Source organism: Cherax quadricarinatus, chromosome 56, assembly GCF_038502225.1.
Source record: "Cherax quadricarinatus isolate ZL_2023a chromosome 56, ASM3850222v1, whole genome shotgun sequence".
NCBI lineage: Eukaryota > Metazoa > Arthropoda > Malacostraca > Decapoda > Parastacidae > Cherax > Cherax quadricarinatus.
This window is the reverse complement of record NC_091347.1, coordinates 5,451,633-5,464,138: the sequence shown is the minus strand read 5'-3', so window position 1 is coordinate 5,464,138 and position 12,506 is coordinate 5,451,633. Positions and strand designations below refer to the sequence as shown.

General features: G+C 37.8%; 1 protein-coding gene across 3 annotated transcripts in view; it reads left to right on the top strand.

Moving 5' to 3' along the window:
• LOC128700637 (dentin sialophosphoprotein-like) overlaps nt 1-11,024 on the top strand; it is a 111,988-nt gene extending 100,964 nt beyond the window's left edge. For all 3 annotated transcript variants that reach the window (XM_070097043.1, XM_070097042.1, XM_070097041.1), the window contains one exon: nt 6,204-11,024. In XM_070097043.1, the coding sequence (XP_069953144.1) occupies nt 6,204-10,045 (3,842 nt within the window). In that variant the 3' untranslated portion in view covers nt 10,046-11,024. The remainder of the gene's footprint in view (nt 1-6,203) is intronic.
• Nucleotides 11,025-12,506: the final 1,482 nt, after the last annotated feature.

The following is a 12,506-nucleotide window of genomic DNA, read 5'->3' as shown; positions in this document are numbered from 1 at the left end:
CCACTAGTCAAATTCTGGGGGATAAAGCTAAAGCTCAGGTACCTACTTAATGCTAAGTGAACAGGGGCAGGTGAATTGAATTGAATGAAGACGACCAGAGCTGTCGTGAGATGGGAAGGAAGAAGGATGAGGAAGGATGGAAGTACTGGAAAGAATGGGAAGGAGGGGAAGAGGAGGAAACAAGGCAAGTGGCCCAACCACTTTGGGACATGTGGTACAAAAGTACTGGAGGCGTAGATGGAGAGGCTTGAATGATGTCGGTACTTGCTCACTAGGAGAGAATGGCGAAGGCGGCGGCAGGATGAGTTGTATTGGAGGTGGTCGGCTTGAGGCTTGTTAAGCTATTGTCCCATTAAGAAGAGTCTGGAACTTCGGTATTGGCATGGTCATGAGTCTAAATTTGCAGTCAGGGTCGATCTCTGGAGCATTAAGGAGATTGATGAGTTCTCTAAGGAAGAGAGCACGTGATGGTTTACAGACGTACTTGACTTCGTCGCTCTGGAGGAGGGGGATCAATGTCTGTGCATCCATTTCTTTAGGATACTCAGGAGTAGTGAAGAAAGAGACTCCACGTATCGTATTATAGTGTTGTTTATCCTTAGAGTGAGCGACAAGTGAAGTCGATGATTGGTCAGTTTTGTTGGGGTTGGAAGACGAGGACGCTGCTTGTGTCTTGATGGATGTGGTGGCTGGCATTGGAGGCGGTTTCTCATTGGTGGAGGAAGGTGGAGGCAGTGAGGACTCTGATTGGTTCTCAGCAGTGGTGGTCGCTCATTGGTGGATTGCGAAGTAGAGCAGGTGGCTTCTGCAGAAATAAAATCTTGGAAGTCATCTGGTGCCTCGAAACTGACGATTTTTGGGATAATCTTCAAAACATCGGCTGAAGCAGGACTAGCTGGAAAGTTGAATGTTGGCAGATTGTTGAGGGCAAGAATATCATTCATAGTTGTATTGAAACAACCCGGGTTAGCTGCATTTTGCATGTGTGCATACATCAGGCAGTAGTAGAATTTTGTTGAAATATCGTCTGGTAGAGGAGAGGCGGTGAGTGGTGGAGGCTGCTGAGTGGCTTGTAGAATCTTGATGGTGGTCGTCTGAAGCTTAGCTATAGCAGCATAAGTAGGAGAGTTTCCTGTAGACTTCTTAGTTTCTTCTTTCAGTTTCTTAGAGAGGATATCCTTGCGTACTGGACATTTGGCTGCAAGAGTATGGTGATCACTCTTACAGTTGATGCAGGTGGGAGCAGCAGTGGAAGTGCAGGAGCGAAAGTCGTGATCTGCAGACCCACAGGTGGAACATATCTATTTATTCTTCACGTGACAATCAGCAGTAGAGTGGCTATACGAGTAGCATGTCCAACAAGGTGTTATGTAAGTGAATCGTTCAGGCTCAATCTGACGAGGGTTGATAAAGTAGTAAGAGATGGCCAGCCCATCAGATAATGCTCTAGTCGCCATGGTAACGTCAATGTGATCTTGAGGATCGAGGAAGCATTGGGGATCTTTACAACAGAGTCAATCTTGGCCAAAGTGTTGATGTCTTCAAGTGATGATGTAATTTCCTCGATAGACATGCTCGTGATTAGCCTGTCAAGATGTTTCATGAACACAGAGTGTTTTGCACGCATGCATGGTGACGTGGAGATGGTAAAACCGTGGTCATCTAATGTCTTCATGGCTGTAGGTATAAGTACTTTGTCAGCTTCAGCATCATTGAGAAAGGTGACGATGAAAGCTTCTTTCAGTGAAGTAATCTTGGAGAATTTGGCATGAAGACAAGTGTTGAGTGAGGTTGCAAGCTCTAGCTTCGTGGCGTCGTCGACGACAGCAGACTTGGGCTTAATTCTCACACGATGAGACATCGTGGAGGTGGTAGAGGTTACCCTCCCCAACGGGGATCGTAGGGAGACTGAACAAGTAAGGAGAGCTGCTATGACCTGCCAAGGCGAGAGTCAGAAGCAGAATGTGTGTCGAGGGGCAGGTGGTATTAGGAAAACTTGCCCAACTTTTCCACTAGTCCAGAGATCAAACCCCAGTCCCTCAGTGTGTCACCTGAGGCTACTATTAATTGAGCCATGAGCCCCTGAACTACTGTACTCTAAGTCCACATTCACATTCACTTTACCTAGAGACAATGTATTTGAGGCACAAAATGTTTTTCTGCTTGCCATAGCATTCAGTGCTTATACAGTAATTTTGGTTAATATCTCAACAATATTCTAATGAAATATCATCATTTTCAAATATCTATGCTCAGGAAATTGCATTATTATATTAATAGAAAGTGCTAAACCCATAAGGGTAATACAATCTTGGGGTAACATAGTGTTTTACATACTTATATTTTGTAATTTGTCCTATTTCCAACAGGTCATTTCCATTTACCAGCAATGTGGCTCATGTCTTTATCTTACTCCAGTTCTTGTGATCTTGACCTTATTCCTTCATTTGCAGATTGCTTGTAATCTAAATGAGTTTATAAAAATGGTCATAGTAGGTCATATAAATTTTTCTCTAGCTTTCAGTAATGATTTAACAAGCAAAAACAAAATCATTGGCATATTTTGACCCTTTAATAATAATAATAATATCTTTATTTACTACAAGTACATGTACAGGAGGAAAGAGGAGTGATTGGTGGAATGATGAAGTAAAGGGTGTGATAAAAGAGAAAAAGGTAGCTTACAAGAGGTTTTTACAAAGCAGAAGTGTTATAAGAAGAGCAGAGTATATGGAGAGTAAAAGAAAGGTGAAGAGAGTGGTGAGAGAGTGCAAAAGGAGAGCAGATGAAAGAGTGGGAGAGGCACTGTCAAGAAATTTTAATGAAAATAAAAAAAAATTTTGGAGTGAGTTAAACAAGTTAAGAAAGCCTAGGGAAAGTATGGATTTGTCCGTTAAAAACAGAGTAGGGGAGTTAGTAGATGGGGAGAGGGAGGTATTAGGTAGATGGCGAGAATATTTTGAGGAACTTTTAAATGTTGAGGAAGAAAGGGAGGCGGTAATTTCATGCACTGGCCAGGGAGGTATACCATCTTTTAGGAGTGAAGAAGAGCAGAATGTAAGTGTGGTGGAGGTACGTGAGGCATTACGTAGAATGAAAGGGGGTAAAGCAGCTGGAACTGATGGGATCATGACAGAAATGTTAAAAGCAGGGGGGGATATAGTGTTGGAGTGGTTGGTACTTTTGTTTAATAAATGTATGAAAGAGGGGAAGGTACCTAGGGATTGGCAGAGAGCATGTATAGTCCCTTTATATAAAGGGAAAGGGGACAAAAGAGATTGTAAAAATTATAGAGGAATAAGTTTACTGAGTATACCAGGAAAAGTATACGGTAGAGTTATAATTGAAAGAATTAGAGGGAAGACAGAATGTAGAATTGCGGATGAGCAAGGAGGCTTCAGAGTGGGTAGGGGATGTGTAGATCAAGTGTTTACATTGAAGCATATATGTGAACAGTATTTAGATAAAGGTAGGGAAGTTTTTATTGCATTTATGGATTTAGAAAAGGCATATGATAGAGTGGATAGAGGAGCAATGTGGCAGATGTTGCAAGTTTATGGAATAGGTGGTAAGTTACTAAATGCTGTAAAGAGCTTTTATGAGGATAGTGAGGCTCAGGTTAGGGTGTGTAGAAGAGAGGGAGAATACTTCCCGGTAAAAGTAGGTCTTAGACAGGGATGTGTAATGTCACCATGGTTGTTTAATATATTTATAGATGGGGTTGTAAAGGAAGTAAATGCTAGGGTGTTCGGGAGAGGGGTGGGATTAAATTATGGGGAATCAAATTCAAAATGGGAATTGACACAGTTACTTTTTGCTGATGATACTGTGCTTATGGGAGATTCTAAAGAAAAATTGCAATGGTTAGTGGATGAGTTTGAGAATGTGTGTAAAGGTAGAAAGTTGAAAGTGAACATAGAAAAGAGTAAGGTGATGAGGGTATCAAATGATTTAGATAAAGAAAAAATGGATATCAAATTGGGGAGGAGGAGTATGGAAGAAGTGAATGTTTTCAGATACTTGGGAGTTGACGTGTCGGCGGATGGATTTATGAAGGATGAGGTTAATCATAGAATTGATGAGGGAAAAAAGGTGAGTGGTGCGTTGAGGTATATGTGGAGTCAAAAAACGTTATCTATGGAGGCAAAGAAGGGAATGTATGAAAGTATAGTAGTACCAACACTCTTATATGGATGTGAAGCTTGGATGGTAAATGCAGCAGCGAGGAGACGGTTGGAGGCAGTGGAGATGTCCTGTCTAAGGGCAATGTGTGGTGTAAATATTATGCAGAAAATTCGGAGTGTGGAAATTAGGAGAAGGTGTGGAGTTAATAAAAGCATTAGTCAGAGGGCAGAAGAGGGGTTGTTGAGGTGGTTTGGTCATTTAGAGAGAATGGATCAAAGTAGAATGACATGGAAAGCATATAAATCTATAGGGGAAGGAAAGAGGGGTAGGGGTCGTCCTCGAAAGGGTTGGAAAGAGGGGGTAAAGGAGGTTTTGTGGGCGAGGGGCTTGGACTTCCAGCAAGCGTGCATGAGCGTGTTAGATAGGAGTGAATGGAGACGAATGATACTTGGGACCTGACGATCTGTTGGAGTGTGAGCAGGGTAATATTTAGTGAAGGGATTCAGGGAAACCAGTTATTTTCATATAGTCGGACTTGAGTCCTGGAAATGGGAAGTACAATGCCTGCACTTTAAAGGAGGGGTTTGGGATATTGGCAGTTTGGAGGGATATGTTGTGTATCTTTATACGTATATGCTTCTAAACTGTTGTATTCTGAGCACCTCTGCAAAAGCAGTGATAATGTGTGAGTGTGGTGAAAGTGTTGAATGATGATGAAAGTATTTTCTTTTTGGGATTTTCTTTCTTTTTTGGGTCACCCTGCCTCGGTGGGAGACGACCGACTTGTTGAAAAAAAAAAAAAAAAAAACATGTACATGGTATACAGGCCTAGCTAACAACAATGACATACTACTGTATAGAAAGCCCCTTGTTATGCTCCGCATGTCGGGCAAATTAGGTCAGTATCCCAGGATGCGACCCACACCAGTCGACTAACACCCAGGTACCCATTTTACTGATGGGAAACATAGGCAACAGGTGGAAAGAAACACATACAGCACCTCTATCCTCACTATTACTGTCTCCCAGGACAGCATCTCCAGCTTCACTATTACTGTCTACCAGGACAGCATTAACAGCCCCACATTTACTGACTACCAGGGCAGCACCTCCAGCCTTACAGTTTCTGACTACATGGCCAGCACCAAGGGCGATACCATCCAGCCCAGACTTTTTATTTTCCCATCTGTTATAGAATGCTTCCAGGTTTTCTATGAAGGCTGCTTTGATGTTATCCTCTTTTAATACCTATGTGATTTTAGCCCACAAATTGCTCTCATTTGGGCATACCCAAAAACACTTCCCTGATTTAATACTGCTTGTAGATAGTTCTTGGATATCTGTACAAGGGGTGTGACACCAATTTTCACAAAAATGGCAATTTATCCATGCGGAAGCCCGTTTGTTTGATTGACTGCAGACTACACAGAGCTTCATAATGTGATTTGAATGGTTGATTTACTGTAATTCTACTAGTAACCTCTTGAATATTCTACTAATAACCTCCTTAAAGTGAAGCTCTAGCTATTTGTATTTCTATTTCTATGCACTGAGTGCTGCAGGATTTTTTTTATACTGTGCACACTTATCACATAGACCCATTCTTTCATATGTAGGCCTACCAGCTTTCTCTCACTAGATTTGAAGGCGCTAGAATTTAGGCATTCTAGTACGTCAATAACCCTGATGCGTAAGCTGTACTAGTATGTCAGAAACCCTGAAAGGGTTAAAATACTTGAAAATTTGGAAAGTTTCCAGACATAATGGAGAGATGTGGCGCTCATTGAGAATGTAAACAAACCGGATGGGGCATGGTGACTGTATTAGAAAGTCAGGTGGGGGAGCCGTATAGCAAGTTTTGGTCATAATTTGAAATGTCCGTACTAACGGAATGCCATAGAGTGGGACCCTACTGTATTAAGCGAGCAATAGAGCTGGGCCTAAAAAATACATATACAGTACACACATTCCTTACCGTAAAGGGAAGCACTAAAGCAGGGCCTTCCTGTACCTAGTTTTAAACTAACCATGCCAGTTCGAGAAGTAGAACTCAAGTGATGAATATTTTACTTTTGCAGGTGAATATGAGTTCAATAGGATAAAATCATCAACACCAGTGGAGAAACCAGCATTTAAAAGAAAACTTTGGAATGCTTCTGATTTATTTAGTGAGAAGAGTGTAAGTCCAGTCCAAGAGAGTGAAAACTGTCCTACAGTTTCCAAAAGATTTGCCATTATTCAAAGAGGTAAATGTGACAAGAGAGAAACCAAACAGAGAGGACATGTGTCATGTTCAAAACAGGGAGAGTTTTCTTGGCAAAGTGATAGAGATCAAAGTGGTGAAAATGTAGATGAGAAAGGTAAACAAAGTGGTGATAGTGCAGATAAGAAAGGTATATATGAAGAACCAAAAAAAAAAAAAAAATTTGAATGTGATAAATATCTTGAAGATGACATAGGAAAAAAAATTAAAGCAAAAAATCACTGTACAAAATGTAGTGCTAACAGTAACACTAAACAAGATAAGTTTGAAAAACAGGATAAGGAAGAGGAAGTGGAAGAAGAGAATGGTGGTTTATTTAAAAAACAAGTTGAATATGAAGAACAGGGTGATGATTATGAAGATGAAAATGAAGAAAAGTGTGATAATGTGAATAAAAAACAAAGTAAGAAAAAATGTATCTTTAAGAAGTGTAATACTGATGGTGATAGTGAAGAACCCAATAACAAAGATGGAGAGTATATGGAACAGGAAGATACTAATAGTAATTATGAACATCCCAGTGGCAAAGATGGCAAGAACAGAGAATTTTGCAATAAAGATGGTACTGATGGCAATAATGAACTAAATAATGAATGTGATGTACAGGTACAAGATGATACCATTGTTGATGATGAACTCTATAATAAAGATGCAAATTATGAAGAGGTATATAATGGTGGTGATGATGAAGAACATAGTAATAAAGGTTCAGATTATGAAGAAGTTTATAATGGGGGTGATGAAGAATGTTGCAGTAAAGATGCAGAGTATGAAGAGAGTTGTAATGGAGACAAAGAACCTTATAATAAAGATGCAGATTTTGAAATTTATAATGGTGATGAAGAACATTGTATTAAAAATGTAGATTATAAAGGTTATAGTGGTGGTGGTGATGAAGAACCCTGTAATAAAGATGTGGAGTATGAAGATTATAATAGTGGTGGTGAAGAACATTGTAATAAAAATGCAGATTATGAAGAGGGTTATAATGATGGTGAAGAAGAACATTGTAATAAAAATGCAGATTATGAAGAGGGTTATAATGATGGTGAAGAAGAACATTGTAATAAAAATGCAGATTATGAAGAGGGTTATAATGATGGTGAAGAAGAACATTGTAATAAAAATGCAGATTATGAAGAGGGTTATAATGATGGTGAAGAAGAACATTGTAATAAAAATGCAGATTATGAAGAGGGTTATAATGATGGTGAAGAAGAACATTGTAATAAAAATGCAGATTATGAAGAGGGTTATAATGATGGTGAAGAAGAACATTGTAATAAAAATGCAGATCATGAACAAGATTATAATGGTGGTGGTGGTGATGAGTCCTGTAATAAAGATGCAGATTATGAAGGTTATAATGGTAATGAAGATGAGCACTGCAGTAAAGATGCAGATTATGAAGGTTATAATGGTGGTGGTTGTGATGAGCCCTGTAATAAAGATGCAGGTAATGAGACAGATACGTTTCTTGACGATAAGCACAAAGAACCGGATAATCATAAAGGTGAATATAAAGAAAAGGACAATATTGCTGAATATGAACGCAGCAGTGATGGTGAATATGAACCTTGGGAAGATGATGACTGTGGAAATCAAAATAATGATGGTGAATTTGACAATGACGATGGTAATAAAGAATGTGATAAAAATAATAATTCTGAATGTGAAGATCAAGATAACAGTGATGATGAGTGTGAAAATCAAGATATTAATAGTGAATATGAAGATGAGAAGGGTGATTGTGAAGAACCAAAAAAGAATGATGGAAATCTAGGCAGTGAAAATGATGAGCTAAATAATAATGAACATCAAGATAATGACGATTATGAAGAACAAGATTATGATGAAGGGGATAATGCTGAAGATGGAGAGAATGATGATTTTGATAACCAAAATAATGGGTATGAACAAGGTGAAAGTTATGAAGATAATGACAAACAGTATGACAGTGGAGACTCTGAAGAACAAGGCAGTGAAGCTAGAAAAGAACATAGTAAAGATAGTGAGGATGAAGGTGACAGTAAAGATGCATGTGAAAATCAAGAAATTAATCATGTTGAGTATAAAGATGATGACAAGGGTGATTATGAAGAATCAAAAGAGAATGATGAAAATCGAGGCAGTGAAAATGTTGAGCAATATAATAACAGTGAATATAAAGATAATGGTGAGTATCATGAAGAACAAGATTTTGATGATGAAAAGGATAATGCTGAAAATGAGGAGCATGATTTTGAAAAACAAAATAATGAGCATGGTGAAAATTATGAAGATAATGACAAACAGTATGAAAGTGGAGTCTATGAAGAACAAGGTAATGAAGACAGAAAAGAATATGGAAAAGATAGCAAGTATAAAGTACAAGATCATAAAATAGCATATAAAAAACAAAGTGATTTTGTTGGAGAATGTGAAAAAGGTGATAATGAAGACTGTGTAAAAAGTTGTACCTTACATGTAAAAGGTGGCTATAGTGACCACAGAAAGCAAGAGCAATGTTGTTTTGAATATGAGAGACAGAATGATCACATGCAACATAATTACAAATTAAAAATCAAAGACAATAATGATAAGGATGGGATGTATAAAGATGGTAGTGATAGTGAGAATGGGAAACAAGGTAGTAACAAAGGTGGACTGAGAAGACACAGTGATAATCAAGAACAAGGTGATAGTGAGACTGATGAGCAAAGCTGCTGCATGTGTGAAGGATCTGCTTATGATGCTGACAGTGAAGACGAAGAATATAGTGATAATGTACAGGACCATAAAGTTAATCTTGATGTCTCTGGAGTATTTAAATATGAGGGAGAAGCTAGCTTTGAAGGTGACCAGGAAAAGAGGAAATCTGAAGATTTTACTGTTCTTAAAAATATCCTTAAAACAGATAAAAATATTCATGGCAGTAATGTTGCTGTTAAACTGGAAAAAAATAAGAAACAATGTGACCTTAATGAAATTACTGGAGAAAGCAAAGATGAAAAGTGTACTATTAAAGTAGACAATCAGGCAGTTGAAATTGATGATAGCAAATATCAATATATCAGCAGGTATAAGCATAGAGGACAAGGTGATCTTACAAGTGCCTGTGAATTGAGTAAAAATGGAAAACAAGTTGATCAGGTAAGATGCGAAGTTATATCAGAAAGTGAACCTGAGATGTTAGATGAATCTTACAGTGACTCATTATCTGCACTTGGCATTCCTATGCATAAATCACTGAGAAATAGTCCAGAGTTATTCAAATCATTTAGAGATGAGCGGGATATTCTCAGAAGTAATACATCATGCAAGAATAATAAAGATTTATCTGGTTATGTCTCACCAACTGATGCATATTTTGTATCTGGATGTGTATCACCAGTAGGTAAACACCTGGATCGTTCAAATTATCCGAGTGATCATGAGCATACAGCTCTCTACAGGTTCAGTTCTAGACACTTAAAGAAGTATAGAGAAGAAGAAAAATCAAAACCCTCTGCTTCCAGTTCTTGTAAAGAGGACACTGTAAAAGTAAATGTATCAATTTCTAAATCTCATCTCAGACAAGAACTTTGCTTACCAATAAAAAAAAATAGACCTTCCTCACCAGATTCAGGTGAGAATGATGTAAGTCAGGAAATTCAACTAAAATATAATGAGCTTTAACTTGTTTTGATAAATGACTATAATGATTGGGTAATTAATGAACTTCATTTCTGAATAATTTGTGTTTTATCAAATAGTATATGGATTTGATATTTATACTAGGAACGTGTGATGTTACTGCATAAGCTTTTTTCTATACAAGTATGTTTGTTCTTTATCAGTAATAGGTTGTTATACAAAGGATTGTATTGTATATGCAGTTGTGCTTGTATCCCTAGTCTTCACCCCCTCCCCCCAAAAAAGAAAAAAAAGTGCACATAGCTAAAATATTATTTATTTTATAAAAGATGGTGAGCTTTTCTTGTAGAGGTTGGAAATCTGAATTATATACGGGCAGTTAACAGGCAAATAAATAATTTTGTTATATCTTAAAAATATTGATATTAATGTTTTATTTGGTTTAAGTATCACATTTGACTAGTTTGTGGAGCTGGAGTCTATCCATTACTTCACATGTCTGATTATATAATGTATAGTTCACAGTAACACATGTAAACCCTACTTCTACATGTCTCATACATAATCTGATTAGGTAGTGAGAGCCATGCACATCAGTGATATACTAACAAGTATGTTAATAAGACGTAATCAAGATTACTCATCTAGGATGAGTGACTTGTTACCTTGCCTTCCTCTGTCTCCAGTATTAACACCTCCAGTAACCTCTGAATTGAATTGCTAAAAGCTGCTGGTGGCATAATGTCTTAAGAATAAAGATATCCAGGTGTTGTACATGTCTTATTTATCAACTTGATGGTATTATCTTTACTTCTACTATCCATATTATCATAATGTGAGACCCATCTTAGTTATACATGTATATCATTCTTTAAATCGTTATACTCTTAAGAATAATCAAAGATCATATATTTTTTATTAGAATAGATATATATATTTTTTTGATAAGAGGATATATATTTTTTTATAAGAGAAAATAATATTTATATATATTATATATATATATATATATATATATATATATATATATATATATATAAAAATACCACAAAAAAATATATATATATATATATATATATATTGATATATATATATATATATATATATATATATATATATATATATATATATATATATATATATGAAATTTAATAGGCTTTGTGTTTAATACATTTATATATATTTATTATTATAATGCATTTACTACATGCTTTCTGTTGTTAAGAATTACATTAAAATTAAACATTATGTTGTCTAAAATATTGTATTCACTGTCCCCATATTTTAGTACTTAATGAACTTATAATTGCTTATTTCTTTTAACCCCTTAACTGTCCAAACATAGAGCTACGTTGTTACCACTAGCACTCCAAACGTAGATCAACGTTTTATTTTTCTTGCCTCCAAATTTGGCACAATTGGCTTGAGATGCCTGGTCAGCACAAAATGGGTCTTAACACTCAGTGTGTGCAGTATTAAAAAATCTGGGACCACTTAGTACCTTGCGGAAGCACCAATTCAACTGAGTGCCAGCTAGAGCAAACAGCGTGGCAAACGCCAGGGATTCACTGATGTCATGTCCTATTAACACTCCCCTTTTAAGAGGAGTGATGTTGAGCCTGAGTTTAGTGGCTTTGAGGTGGATGTGGCCACAAATGGTTGAGGAAATATCAAAAACCTTGATAATTACCCATGTGCAGCATCCTTTCAATTTTGGTATCACTGGTAGTGTCATCCTGCCAGAATAACTTATAACCCATGCCCTAAGTAAAGAGAAACAATTTTGGAACGTGTAATACGTGTTTGGCTGGCCGGCTGATTGCCTTTGGCTGTCTCTATCTCCGTCTGTCTGTCTGTATCTATCTCTGTCTATGTCTGTCTGTCTCTATCTCACAGGTACACATAAATACAATTATCTTTCTTCTTTCAACAAACCTGCTGTATCCCACTGAGCCAGAGTAGCCCAAAAAGAAAAATGAAAGTTTCTCTTTTTAAATTTAGTAATTTATACAGGAGAAGGGGTTACTAGCCCCTTGCTCCCAGCATTTTAGTCGCCTCTTACAACATACATGGCTTATGGAGGAAGAATTCTGTTCCACTCTCCCATGGAGATACCTGGAGTTTACCTGGAGAGAGTTCCGGGGGTCAACGCCCCCGCGGCCCGGTCTGTGACCAGGCCTCCTGGTGAATCAGAGCCTGATCAACCAGGCTGTTGCTGCTGGCTGCACGCAAACCAACGTACGAGCCACAGCCCGGCTGATCCGGAACTGACTTTAGGTGCTTGTCCAGTGCCAGCTTGAAGACTGCCAGGGGTCTGTTGGTAATCCCCCTTATGTGTGCTGGGAGGCAGTTGAACAGTCTTGGGCCCCTGACACTTATTGTATGGTCTCTTAACGTGCTAGTGACACCCCTGCTTTTCATTGGGGGGATGGTGCATCGTCTGCCAAGTCTTTTGCTTTCGTAGTGAGTGATTTTCGTGTGCAAGTTCGGTACTAGTCCCTCT